The sequence below is a fragment of the Nannospalax galili genome, unplaced genomic scaffold, assembly GCF_000622305.1.
Source record: "Nannospalax galili isolate Female #2095 unplaced genomic scaffold, S.galili_v1.0 scaffold1631, whole genome shotgun sequence".
Lineage (NCBI taxonomy): Eukaryota > Metazoa > Chordata > Mammalia > Rodentia > Spalacidae > Nannospalax > Nannospalax galili.
In genome coordinates, this window is record NW_008329035.1 from 73,302 (window position 1) to 88,319 (window position 15,018).

Below are 15,018 nucleotides of genomic sequence, written 5' to 3' on the forward strand. Positions count from 1 at the left end.
TTTAATTAAAGTTTTCCTGGGGAACCAATGAATTTACTGAGCTTACAGAGATGACTGAGGGGTTGCTGAGGTGTATGAGTGACCTGGGGATATGCAGACTGGAAAGCCTTTACCCAGCATGGGTCATGACTTCTCTTCCTAGCTTTCCACAGATTATATACTTTAACCCTTGCCAAATCCAGGAGGCCATGTAGGATTAGGGCCAAATTACATACAGCTGGCTGGGAAGAGTGGCTGGATAATCCAGTGAGAGTCCAGTGACCCTGCTTGGCCCTCCTTTAATCAATGAGCACAACCGTCAACAAGCCCAACTGTGATGATGTTTAGCAATCAGGCTCAGCTGAAGTCATGATGATGGTATTTATTTCATGCAGAAGAGACTGCTGTATAGCATCATCTTATTATAAGGACAGAAATTAAAAGGATTTGGTGCTAGGATCTATGATGAGGTAGAACCATACGTCTTTTATTTTTCTGAGTCTGTGTTATTTCACTTCGTATAACAGTTTCTAGATCCATCCATTTACTTGCAAATTTCATTATTTCATCTTTTTTTACTGCAGAATAGAACTCCATTGTGTAAATATACCACATTTTTGTTAACCACTTGTCAGTTGAGGGATACTTAGGTTGCTTCCATCTCTTAGCTATTATGAAAAGAGCATCAACAAACATGGTTGTACAAGTGTCTCTACAATAGGATGAGTCCTTTGGGTATATGCCAACAGTGGTATAACCAGGTCATATGGTAGGATCATTTTGTTTTTTAAGAGTTCTCCACACTGTTTTCCATAGAGGTTGCATGAGTTTGTATTCACACAAGCAGGAAATGAGCATTCCCCTTTCTCCACATCTTGGCTAGCATTTGGCATCATTTGTTCTCTTAATTCTAGCCAGTCTGATTGGGGTATGGTGATACCTTAGGGTGGTTTTAATTTGCCTTTCCCTAATTACTAATGATGTTGAACACAAAAAGGGATAATTTGCCCTCTTCTTTTCCAATTAGTCCTTTAATTTTCTTCTCTTGTCTTATTGCTCTTGCAAGAATTTCAAGCACTATATCGAAAAGGATTAGAGATAGTGAACAGCCTTGTCTGGTCCTGATTTTAATGGGAATGCTTCCAGTTTTTCTCCATTTAGAATGATTTTTGGCTATTGATTTATTATATATAGCTTTAATTATATTGAGGTATGTTCCCTCCAGTCCAATTCACTTTAGGACTTTTAACATGAATGCATGTTGAATTTTGTCAAAGGCCAATTCTGCATGTGTTGAGATGACCTTGTGAGTTTTGTCTTTAAGTCCATTTATATTATTTATTTCACTATTTAACTTATGTATATTAAATTCATCCCTACATCTCTGGAAAAAGCTTACTTGATCATGGTGTATGATCTTTTTGGTGTCTATATCCCATTTGTGAGTATTTTTTTTTTTTTTAGAATCTTGGTGTCTGTGCTCTTTAAGAGTATGTGTGTATAGTTTCCTTTTTGTTGTTGTTATGTCTTTACCTAGTTTTGGTATTAGAGTGATACTCCCATCATAAAAGGAGTTTGGGGGTTCTCCTTCTGTTTCTATCTTTTTGAATAAGAAATATTGGTTGTAAATCTTCTTTGAATCTCTGGTAGAAATATGCTGTGAATCCATCTGGGCCTGGACTTTTTTTAGTTAGGAGGTTTTGTGTTGCTGTTTCAGTTTCCTTATTTGTTATCGGTCTGTTTAAGCTGTTGATCTCTTCTTGGTTTAACTTTCGTGGTTTCCGTGACTTTAGAAATTCATCCATTTCTTTTAGATTTTAAATTTTAATAGTGTATAGGTTTTTAAAGTATTTCCTTAGAGTCTTCTAGACTTTTTGGTGTCTGTTGTGATGTTTCCCCTTTCATCTCTGATTTCATTAATTTGGATCTGCTCTTTCTTTGGGCAGACTTTGCTAAGTCTATCTCATTTAACGTTTCAAAGAACCAGCTTTTAGATTCCTTGATTGTTTGAATTGTTTTGTTTGTTTCTATTTAATTTCTGCTCTGATTTTTGTTATTTCTTCTTATCTGCTAGGTTTAGGTTTGGATTGTTCTTGCCTTCCCAAGTCTTGAGTTGTACTGTTAAATCATTTATATGTGCTCTTTCTGATTTTTTAAAAAAATATTTTCTTTATTATTTTTATATTATGTGTATGCATGTATTGCCTGCATGTTGGTAAGTGCACCAGTGTCATGCAATGCCCGCAGAGGACAGAAGACACTGTCAGATCCCCTTGGAACTGGAGTTACAGACAGTTGTTAGCTGCCATGTGGGTGCTGGGATTCAAACTCAGGTCTTCTGAAAGAACAACCAGTGTTCTTAACTGCTGAGCCTTCTCTCCAGCCCCTCTGATTTTTTTTTTTTTTTTTTTTTTTTTTAATGTAGCCATTGAAGCTACAAACTTCCCTCTTAGGGCTGCTGTTAAAGTGTCCCAGAGGTTCTGTTGTGTTGTATTATCATTCTCAGTTAGTTACAGGAATACTTTTATTTCTTAATTTCTTCTTCAACCCATTCATCATTTGGGAGTGTGTTGTTTAATCTCCATGAGTTTGTGTAGCTACTAGAGCTTTGTTGTTGATTAGATAAGTTTTAATGCATTATGGTCTGATAGAATTCATGGAAGTATTTCAGTTGGGTTTTTTTTTTTTTTTTTTTTTTTTTTTTTTTTGTATCTGTTGAGATTTGTTTTTTTGCCCCAGTATGTGGTCAGTTTTAGAGAAACTGGCCTGGGCTGCTGAGTAGAAAGAGTATTCTTTTTTGCTTTGGTGAAATATTCTGCATTAGTTCCATTTGATGTAAGATATCATTCATTCAGTTGTGTCTTTATTTTTTGTCCAGTTGAAGTGTCTGTTGGAGATACGGGGGTATTGAAGTCACCTGCTATTACTCAGTTGGGTTAATCTGTATTTTATAGTCCTGAATTTGGTATATGTATGTTCATGATTGCAGTATCTTCTTGGTTGTTGTTCCTTTGATTAGAATGAAGTAACATTCTTTATCTCTGATTAGTTTTAATTTAAAGTTTATTTTGTCAGAGATTAGAATTGCAACACCTGCATGTTTCTTAGTGACATTTGCTTGGAATGTTTTTTTACAACCTTTCACCATTATCTAGTGCTTTTCCTTGAAGGTGAAATGAGTTTCTAGAAGACAACCAAAGGACGGATTTTGTTTCTTTATCCATAGCGTTAGCCTGTGTTTTCTGTCTGGGGAGTTGAGGTCTTTGACATTTAGAGTTATTATTGAAAGGTATGTATTGATTACTGTCATTTTAATTTGTTTTCTTGGTCCTTTTTTGTATTTCTGTAATTATACCTTCCTTTGTTTTCTTTGTGTATAGTCATTTGTGTATAATTATTTCTCTCTTTGGTCCTTTGTATTCTCTGTAGGGCTGGTATTGTAGAAATGAATTCTTTCAGCCTATTAGTGTCACGGAAATTTTTCTGTTCCCCTTTTACTATGGTAGATGTTCTGGGTTGGCATCCGTTGTCCTTTAAAAGTGGGAATACTGAATACTTTGCTTCAGGTACTTCTGACTTATCCATTGAAATGTTTCCATCAAAATGTCAGCTCTAATTTTCCTGGGTTTTCCTTTATAGATAACTTCTTGGTTTTTTTTTCTAGCAACTTTCAGTACTCTCTCTCTTTGTGCTGTACATTTCATGTTTTTACTATGATATGTGATGGGGAGTTTCTGTTCTGGTCCTGTCTAATTGGTGTTCTGTGTGCTTCTTCTCTCTATATAGTTTGTCTTTCCTTAATTTGGGAAAGTTTTCTATAACCCTGTTGAAGATATGGTCTATACCATTGACCTGAGATTCTTCTCTTTCCTGAATGCCTATGATGCATAGATTTGGCCTTTTCATGGTGTCCCATATTTTGCCCGTATTCCATGCCTGTGTTTTTAAATTCCTCTATAGGCTTTGCTTGAGGAGTGTCCATTTCTTCAACTTTGTCATCCAGTCTTGATATTTTGTTTTTCATTTCATTCATTCTCCTGTCATTTCAAATTGACTTACTGAGTTTTGCAATTCGATCTTCATTTCAGCTTGGATTTTCTTCAGTATTTCTATCTCTTTTGTGCATTCATTTTTCAAGTGTTTAAATTTTTGTTATTTCATTCAGCCACATATTTCTGTTTTCTTGAGCTTCTGTCCCAAGTTTATGCCTATTCTATTTGAGTTGTTCGTGTTTTCTTTAAGGTTTTTTATCATGTTTATGATTTTTTTTTAATTCTGTGTCATTGGGTTTCTCAAGGTGATTTTCGTTGTAGCTCATGTCTATAGGACTGGGTGTCTTTTATTGGGGATATAGTCTATTGATTTCTCATAATTTGTGTTTTTGCGTTGCTGTGTGGGCATTTGGATGTCTTTGGTTGGTTGTGTCCAATAGGAAATTCTATTGTGACTTTGTAATCAAGTTGTTGAAGTTTGTTTCTGTTTGTATTGTTTGCATAGCTTGGTTGCTTTTTGTTCAGGAATGAAAAGATAATTGGTATGTGCTTCAGATTCTAGGTAGTGTGAGTAGTAGGCAAGACTGTGACAGGCAGGTCAGAAGCAGGGCCAAGGGTAAAATGGAGGTGGTGATAGCCTGTGAAGGATCTAACAGACATAGCTTGAGAATTGAGTTAGTCTGAGTACTGAGGAACATGTCACAGTGGGCAGGGCTGGGCTGAGTGCGTTATTCAGAGATCTTGAGTGGAAAAAGATAAAGTGAACCTGTGGTCAAGGGCAGAAAGGGGCCCTGTTTTGGGAGAGGGTAGAGCAGCTCAGGTTGCAAGGGAATCAAGGCAGAGTAGATGAGATCACTCACTTACCAGTGTATAAGGCAGGTCTCAAGAGTTCAAGGTCAAGATAGGGATGGGGACAGCCTGTGGAGGGTCTAACATACTAGGCTGGAAAATTGAGCTGGTCTGAGTGCAGGAGATTGGACACAGGGGGCGGGTCTGAACTAAGAGGGTAATCCAGAGATCTGGTGGAGAAAGCTAATTTTATATAATATAGTGTAAAGGTATTTTCATCCCCTCCCCTCTCTGCACACCTTCTTCCAATTTCCCCAGCCCAGTTTATATATATATATAATATATACATATATGTTTATATGTATTTATATATATAATATAAATAATATATGCCTCTAGAGTCTTATTTGTTTCCCAAATGTGTAGGTCCATCCACTGGCCCCACCAAGAGTTCCATCCCTATAAGACACTGTCTTTCCCCCTCCCAGCAGCCATCAGTTGCCAAAAGTTCCTTATGTTGGATAGGATTTCTTACCCGCATCCCCATATCCCAGCTGAGATTTTTGTCTGGTTTGAGTTTTAGTAGGACTTTGAATGCTGTTGCCATTGCTAAGAGTTCATATGAGTAACGGACCAGCTGTCTGGAAGACTGTTTCCTTGTGGTAATTTGACCATCTCATTACACGCTTTTGTGGCTTAACTTTTTTTCTCTGTGAATGGTAGCGTCAAATTTCTGATTCAGAAAACTAGGAGACAGCATACATTTCTCTGTTTCCCAGCTCCACCTTTAAAAATGGTTCTCAGATCTTTCACTTTTTTATCACTGTATTGTGCTGCCTTTGCTCAGCCCATCTCACTTAACTCCTGAGAATTCATGTCATGAAAAAATTTCTGTTCCCCTTCGACCATGATAGATAGCTTCACTGGATGAAGTATTCGGGATTGTCATCCATTGTCATTTAGAACTGGGAATACTTTGGTTCAGGCTCTTCTGGCTTTCATAGTTTGCATTGAAAAGTCATCTGTAATTCTGATGAGTTTTCCTTTATATGTAACTTGTTTTTTGTTTTTTCTCTATCAACTTTCAGTACGCTCTTTTTCTATACATTTAGCGTTTTTACTATGATATGCCATTGGGATATCAGGTCATGTCTAATTGGTGTTCTGTTTTTCGTGAATCTCTATATCTCTTAAATGCTCTAAATTTCCTTAATTTAGGGAAGTTTTCTTCCATAATCCTGTTGAAAATTTGTTCCATGCCATTGGTCTGAGATTCTTTTCCTTCCTGTATGCCTATAATTCTTGGATTTGTTCTTTTCATATTCTCCCACATTCCTGTGTTTTTAAGTTTTTTACTTGGTCTTTGCTTAAGGGTCCAGATCTTCAGCTTTATCATCCAGCCTTCATATTCTGTTTTCCATTTCATTCGTTCTGTTTGTGAAGCTGTCTCCTGTTGTTTCCAATTGGCTTATTGAGTTGTTCAGTCTTGTGTTCATTTCCATTAGGGTTTTCTTCACTATTTTATCTCTTTTGTGAATTCATTTTTCAAGTTTGAATTGTTTTTGATATTTCATTAAGTTGCATATTTGTATATTCTTGGGCTTCCATCACGTTTATGCCTTTCCTCTTTGATTTCTTGGAGTTATGATTGTTCTTTTAAATTCTGCATCCTGGTGTTCCTCAGGGTGGATCTCAGTGTAGTGTAGTGCTGTAGTATTAGTGGGTCTTGCTGGGGGACATAGTCTCTTAGTTTTTCATATTGTGTGTGTTTTTGCATTGCGTAGGTAGGCTGGTCAGGTTAATAGGGCTACTCTGTGTCAGACAGATCAGGAGCCAGTGGAGTCTATGCACTGGCTGATCTGATGTGGAGGAATTGGAGCCTGCCTGGTTCCATGGCTGGTAGCAGGCAGGGTGGGGGAGGGAAAGACAAACAGATTAGAGATGTGGTGGGTGATATTTGACTTACAAGAGTCCTGGGTGTGCAGGTCTGTCTGGCTGATTGTGAGTCAGGGAGGTTGGGGGTGGTGGACTGCCTAAAGTGGGATTTAGCAATCTGTGCTAAGGTGTTTAGCTAGTCTGGGTTAGGAAGCTAGTCCAGGGATCTGAGGGTGAGGAATTGGAACCCGCCTAGGTCAAAGACTGTCGGGGGACAGGGTGGGGGTGGGTGAGAGGAATCTTTTTGTACCATTTATATGAGAACACATTCAGTGTTTTCTATTATGGACCTAGCATTTAAGCTATGGACTTTTAGATCCAATTGGTTTTTATTACCAGTAGTCTCAAAATTGGGGCTACATGGAGACCCTGTCTCAAAAAGACCCCCCCCCAAAAGGTAAATGTTTAGTGCTCTCAGCATTTAAATAAAATTCAAGACATTGTTAAAATGGGATAATGAAATTGTTTATAAATAAATGATTTTATTGACGAGCATTAGGAACTAATGTAATAGAAATGCTATTTTTTATATCATGTTATACTGAATACAGTAATTGTGTAAATTGAAATTTATGTATATTGTGTTCTGTATATTGTGTTCATTTCTAGTCATTTTTACTAATGCATGCTTTTTTCTCCAAAACATACGTGCAAGTATTTTTATATAACTTATTTTTAAAATGTACTTTTGCTAGGTAATCATTTTATTTTAGGTGCGATAACAGATTTTTCTCAGATGTTTAATGTTCCAATTTATATAATATTGTGCCTTCTATTATAAAAAATGCTGTAGAAATCCAGAATTTGTGAATCACTTTTTATTCATGGTTTCTCTTAGAATATCTCCCATGTGAAAAAATGGCCATCAGCAGTTGTGCTTAGTCATAGAATTGCCAGGTAGTACCTTGTGTGTTGACAGCTAGTTTTCTGAGCATAGAAAACAGGTTTTAAGATGAGGAATAAGGTTTTGCTATGATTTTCTACCTGTTCACAATGTTTTGCATTAATGCCATTTGACAGATGTTTCTAGTTACACCTTATTTTAAAATGTTTATATTTCTCTTACTCCTTAAAGAACAAAAAATATTCTACTTGGAGAGCACAATAGTCAAGAGTAGATCTTTGCTGCAGGCAATTACTGTTAAAATTTCTTGTTAAAGAGCTTTGGCAAGAATAAAACAAAGCATAACATCATTGTTCAGAAGTTTTATCTCTAGTAATAGATATTATTTATTTTTAAAATGTTTTCTTTTTTGATGTTTGTAACTTTCTTTGGCAACTATTTTGCATCCGTACACCTCTCAGAATTACAGTGTGGTGTGGTATGATGTGTAAAAAGCACAGATTTTGAACTTGGCCCTCATTGTATATTCTAGCCCTGTATTGTCTTAGTCCATTTCCGCTGGTATAACAAAATACCTTATAAGTCACTGATCCCATTTTTTAAGTCTCTACAGTCACAATCTAATCACCTTCCCAAAGGTACCACTTTCTCATACCATTACAATGGGGGGTATTTGGCAGTTTGGCTTATCCAGGATTTCAAAATATGGATTGTGTGCAGACATATACATTCAGTCAGTACCAACTGTTTACTGATTGTCTTAGGCAGGTTGCTTAATTACATGAACTTCAGTTTTCTCCATCTCTGTCTTAGAAATAAAATGATCCTTCTTACAGTGTTGCATTGTACTTACTATAACACTGCCTTTGACTACTTCCTTTTTCCTTTAGCATCTAATCTGTCTAGGTTGAAACTCCAAAATATCTCTTACGTCTTGTTCCATAAATAAGTCTTGCATTCTTAAAAGTTTAATTCTTGTTTGCAGACCTCTTTTAAGCCTCATATGTATAGACCTTGCTGATGGTTCCTCAGATTTTATTTTTTTCTCCTTCCATCCTTTGAAATTGTCTTGAATAATCTCTACTGTAGTCACTCTGGAATTTTCTCTGCCAAGTATTTTATATTTGTGCCTGATATTCTGACCTTTAGGTCCGTTTTTCAGCTTCCTTTGCCTTCCCTATTTCCTCATCCTCCCTACTGAAAATAGATTAATTCTTAAATTTTTATCCCTGTTACTCAGTTTCCCCTCTTTCCTTATGTCTATTATGTCCAGCTCCTTTAATATCCATAATAATTCCCAAATACATGTATTTGGTGTTGATCACTTTGTGACCTTCAGGCTCCAATTAAAAGGTCCGTGATTTACTTGAGGTTTTGTTATTGTTTGTTTTTGTTTTTGTTTTTGCCAGGGTCTGTCTCCCTTGGCAATCCTAGGTTGATCTAGAATTCAGTGTGTAGTCGATGCTGGTCCCAAACTTTTGGTCCTCCGATCTCAGCCTTCTATATCCTGGGATTACATGTACACACCACCTTACTCAGCTAAACTTTGTCATTTTTGATAGCAGATGACTTGCCTCTGAAAAAAATTAATTTTAATTAGGAGATTGGGAAGGTTGCTCAGTCACTAATATGCTTGTTATCTGGCATGAGGATGACCTGAGTTCCATCCTTAGGACCGACATAAAACAGCAAGGCATGGTGTTACATGATCATAATCCGAGTACTAAGGAGGCAAGGTAGGTGGATCCCTGAAGCTCACTGGATAGCCAGTTTGACCTAATTGGAGAGTTCCAAGCCAAGTGAGAAACTCTGTCTCAAAACAAGGTGGGTGGCACCTGGGGAACAATGCCCAAAGTTGGCCTCAGGCCTCTATACATGTACTCACACACATGAGCATGCACACACACACACACACACACACACACACACACACACACATCCTACATACATACAAATAAAAATGATCTTATTTATAGACTCAAAATACATAACACTGATAAAAGTGGAACTGGTATGTTGCATTAAGATGGAGGACTTTCCATCTTAGTAATTAATAACCATCATCAGACCTAGAAAATTTTCTGCGTTCTAAGGACATGTCCCCAGTGACCTGTTTCTCGCAGTTACTTCCCACCTCCTACCTTTCACCACTCTCAATAATGCCATCTTATGAGGAGTCCATCAAGGATTCATTGATTTTTTTTTTTCAGAGCTTTCATACTCTTAATTTCTCTGGAAAGGAATTCACAGACATACCCAGAGGTTTGCTTTACTAATATCTGTGGCAATTCCTTTTTTAAAATATGTTTATTGGGCTGAAGAGATGGCTCTACGGTTAATAACACTGGCTGCTCTTGCAGACAACCCAGATTTGGTTCCCAGCACTCACATGGAGCTAATAATCATCTGTAACTCTAGTTCCAGGATATCCAGTACCCTCTTCTGACCTCTGCAGGTATTGTACAACTCAGGTGCACTTACATACCTTCAGGCAACATACTCATACACATAAAACAAAAATAAATTTCAAAAATATTTTTAAATGTTTTTATTAATTTAAGAATTTTATACAATATATTTTTATCATAGACCCTTCCTTCTCTTATTACAGCCTAGAATCTCATCTGTGTTTCCTAAGTGTAGGTCTATCTTTGAAGTCTGGTCAGTCTGCCAGCCACCACACTCATAAGGGGAATTGACTCTCCCTTTCCAGAATGTATCAGTTGCTAATAGATCTTCAGCTAGAGCTGGAGCTTCCTGCCTGTCTCCCCCTTCCAAGCTGGGCACCTATCAGTTTTGTACTTCACAGATATTGTGCATGTAAATACATACTGTGGGTTCATATGTGCAGCTGTCCTGTGGTGTCCAGACAACACAGTTTCTTTGTATTCATTTACCTCCTCTGACTCATACAATCTTTCTGCCTCTTCTTCTTCAATGATCTCTAAGCCTTGGGAGGAGAGGGACACCAAGACAATTCTTAATCAAGTCAAATTGATACCTCATCATACTATATAGTTTTGGTTTTGCTAGAATTTTTTATTTTTGAAAATATTTTTATTGAGCTTTTGTACATTTCACGTAACAGTTCTTAATCAAATTAAGACCCTCCTCCCCATCCACACCCTCCCCCTCCCCACCAGGCCTCATGTATTCTGCCAATTATGTTAAGTCCTGTCCAGTCAGGCATTTTACACCCAGATATCCTTTGGTGCAGGTTCATCCACTGGAGTCTATTCAGCCTATCTAGAGATCTTAAGGAAGGTCTTCTCTCCCTCACCTAGCAGTAATCAGTCTCGAACAGTTCTCAGGCTAGGACTAGCCCACCACCCATTTCCCTTGCACCACTCTGGGCCCTTGTCTGATTGAGTTGGCGTGGGTCTTTCGCTTGATGCCACCACTGCCACAACTTCACATAAACAAGTGTTCAGTGGCCTGAAGGTCTGTTTCAGTATGTTTGTGGGCCAACATCTTAGAATCTTTCTAACCCCTTTTCCACAATAGTTCCTGAACTGTGGGTGAGTGAGGTTTAATATAGAAGTCCTATCCAAGGATACATACTATGTAGTCTCTTATTCCCTAAAACATAGCCAGTTGTGGCCTTCTGTATGCATTACACTCTATTATGTAAGGAAGCTTCACTAGTGAGAGTTGAGGGATACACTAGTATTCTCTCTGCCCCCTCTTCCACTATGTCCCATATGCCTTAGGTGTAGAGGTTGCATTGTAGATCTGTCACCTAGGGGTGGGCATCTCTCAGATGTATATTTTCTGTGTGTGACTAGTTGTAGAACTCTGTAGTAGCCTCTTTCTGTTGCAAAAAGAAGCTTACTTGGTGGGTCGTGTACTGTATACTTGTATGTAAATATAAGGATCCATATTTAAGATACAATAAGAAATTTCATTTGTCTAGAGATATCACAAGTAATCAGAAAAAGCATTCAATGAAACCCTCCCATTCACAATATCCTCCAAAAACTAAAATATTTAGATACAAAGCTAACCAAAGACATTAAAGATCTCTACAGTGAAAATTTCAAATCTTTAAAGAAAGAGATGGAGGAAGACACCAGGACATGGAACATCCTACCTTGATATAATTTTTTTTAATGAGATGTGTATGTGTGTGGGTGTCGTGTCTGTCTGTCTGTGTCTGTGTATTTGCCTGCATGTATGTATGTGCACCACATTTGTACCTGGTAGCCAAGGAAGCCAGAAAAATGCGTTGGATCCCCCTGCAACTGGAGTTACAGATAGTTGTGAACTGCCATGTAGATGCTGGGAATTGAGCCCCTGTCCTCTGTAAGAACAGCCAGTTGCTCTTAACTGCTGAGCCATCTCTCCAGCCTTGTCTTTCTGATACTTGTCGTTACAGTGATGAAGCTGTCTGGGTTGTATGAGTTTAAATTAAGAGTGCCTGAGTGTGTATGGTTATTTTCTGGATGATGGGCAACTTACAGTAGTTATACCGCTGAAGAAAAATGAATTCCCCTCCTCAGCAGCCATTAATTGCCAGTAGCTCCCTAGGTGGGAACAGGGGGTTTGGGGGGTTTTTCTTTTGCTGTTGTTGTTGTTGTTGTTGTTATTTGGTTGGTTGGTTGGTTGGTTGGTTGGTTGGTTGGTTGGTTGGTTAGTTGGTTAGTTGGTTTGGTTTGGGTTTTTTTGCTTTGGTTTGGGTTTTTTGTTTCGTTTGGTTTTGGGGTTGGGGTTTTTTTGTTGTTTTTTTGTTTTTTGTTGTTGTTTTGTTTTGTTTTGCCCTTTTAGGCATATAGTGGACTGTCTGCTGATAATGGTGAAAATCAGCAGTAAACAAAGCAAGTGTTTGCTAAGAGTCAATGCCAGACATTCAGACATCACCAGATCTATCCTAATCTAACTGAAAATTGGGTTTAAACTACATAGTTCCTGATAACTTAGATTAATATAACAAAATGCAAGATAATATAGCTACATTTGATCACGTTTTTTTTCATTAAATACATAGAATTATTTTTATATTAAACATAATTTATCCAGGGGCTGGAGAGATAGCTCAGTGGTTAAGAACATTGATTGTTCTTGCAGAAGACCCAGGTTCAAGTCCCAGCACCCACATGGCAGCTAACAACTGTCTGTAACTCCAGTCCCAAGGGATCTTACAGCCTCTTCTGACCTTCGCGGGTATTTCATGGTACAGGTCCACTTACCTACATGCAGGCAATACACATAAAAATAATAAATAAAATTTTAAAATAAACAAATAAATGAATATAATTTATCCAAATAAAGTATTCTTTGTACCACCCTAAAATCAGCCATATTTTTCTTCATTACTTTTTACATGCATTTTATTAGTGATAAGAAAATGTTTCAGAATTTGCCATAGGGATCCATTTTAGGTATATAAGCATTAGTAATTATTTTACTCAATTTGGATCTCTAACGTTTCATTCTTTATGGCCTCCAAACATAATCTACATTAATTTATTTTCTTCTTCAGGCAAGCCAAGTTAGATCTGAGAGATGCAGTAACAAAAGTAGAAGAGTTAACGAAAGTGACTGAAAATCTTCAAGAACAGATGCTAAAAAAGGTATTTTCTACTTCTAAGACAATTGGAACCTTATAGCATAGCTTTGTGTGTCATCATTTTATTTTTGGACTAAATGTTAAGTAGGCCTATTAGAAAGTAATTTATTTTATTGCTCCCTAAATATGAAATATGAAATTATAAAACTAAATTATAATATCAGAAACAACTTTGTAAAGATTTTTTTTCCATTGACTTTAATTAAATAAAGCATCTTAGTCACTGCAAAGCAGATCATTATTAAAGTACAGATTAAGGTCAGGTTTTACTTAAATTCTATGTAGATGGGGAAAAAAACAACTAATACCATATTTTATATTATTAAAGTATTTATTGGCATAATAAACTTTGTAAGTAATAGAGGAATTTTAGGAATATGTTAAGGAAATGTCAGGCTTTAGATTATTAAAACTTCTTGATCTGCTACTTAAGTTACTATCTAAGTCTTATTTTTTAAGCCTTATTTCCTGATCTTTAAAAAGTTGATTATAGATGTCCAATAGTGATAGAAGTATAGTATAGAGAGATTATAAGAACCCTCCCATATATAGCAATTCTAAATATTGGATAATTTTTTTTTAAACCCTGGAAAACACAACAAAATAGGAACAACTGAATAAGAATTTCTAGATTTTGGATTTCTGGGTTTATAATTCTTCAATACAGTGCCCATACCGAAGGCTTTGGGAAACAGTTTTATAAGGGCTTAAGTACTCAAGATAAAAGCTTAAGGCTAGCAAAATAATTGGACATTTTAAGAGAAAATACCAACAAGAAGAGACCATGCAACAAAATAAAACCCAACTTCTGAATTTAACTTCTTACTAAATTCATGCCCGATAGCCAAATTATTCATCTGACTATAGGGACAAACGGACCCCATGGAATGCCTTAAGAAAGAAGCCTGAGAGAAATCTATTTTGGTGAGATAGACAGTGAGCTAGATGTTTGAGTTTGCTAGTTTTTATAATTGAGTCCATCCTAGAAATCTGTGCAAATTGAGCCTCAGAAAATTATAGCTTATTGTTTGAAATATAAAAGATCATATCCCACGCCCTCTGGGCCTTGACTTCCCCAGCCCCATTCACCCTCCCATGTCCCTGTGCCGTTCTCTCCTCCGAGTTTGGACCCTGTCCCAATCCTTCTGTTGGGGCCCCAGACACCTGGGGAACCAATACTGCTTCCTGATCCTTTTCATCCAGACCAACGTAGTGTCTTCTCTGGGCCCCAGGATCACTGCTTCTGGATCTGGCCCCGCCCTCACCACCCTCTGCTTCCCTGGGCCAGCACCACCTGCCAGCCTCTTTCTGGGATACAGGAGCTGACCTTTCCTCTTCCTGATCCTTTGCATCCAGACCAACCCAGCTCCTCTGTGCAGTCCCCAGGAATCCTTTGCATCTCTGGGTGGCACAGCCACCAGCTGCCCTAGACCAGCATCTTTTCTGAGCCAGGCTCCCAGGCCACTCCAACCCCCAAATTCCTGAGGCCAAAATTGTTCCTGGAGGGATCCAGACTTAGGAGAAAGCCTGAAATCATCTGACCCTCATCTGAATTGGGCCTCTGTGGGAACTCCTGAAAACAAAAATCAATCTGGCCACTCCAATATAAAATCAAAAGAGAGAACCAGAGGCTTAGATGAACCAGCTTTTCATGCCCAAAAAGTAAACTGTAAAGACACATAAAGTTCACAAAAAGAAGTAGACCTAAACTTGAAGGCCTGAGTCTCACACAAGAATCAGAAACTACAAAAGAAATTCACACGTCAAAATCACAGAGGAAAAAATAATAACATGAAAAACCAAAATAACATATCCCCAACAAATACCAGTAGTCCTCTAGAGGAGTGAAGTGAGATCCCCCTTGAGATAATGCAGGACATGGAACTCAAAAGAACAGTTATAAACATGATAAA

At 37.5% G+C, this 15,018-nt stretch overlaps 1 protein-coding gene across 1 annotated transcript in view; it reads left to right on the plus strand.

The window, feature by feature from the left end:
- Nucleotides 1-15,018, plus strand: part of Sclt1 (sodium channel and clathrin linker 1) — a 222,251-nt gene that overhangs the window by 55,702 nt on the left and 151,531 nt on the right. The window contains exon 4 of the mRNA XM_029562032.1: nt 13,019-13,109. Coding sequence (XP_029417892.1) covers nt 13,019-13,109 — 91 coding nt within the window. The remainder of the gene's footprint in view (nt 1-13,018; nt 13,110-15,018) is intronic.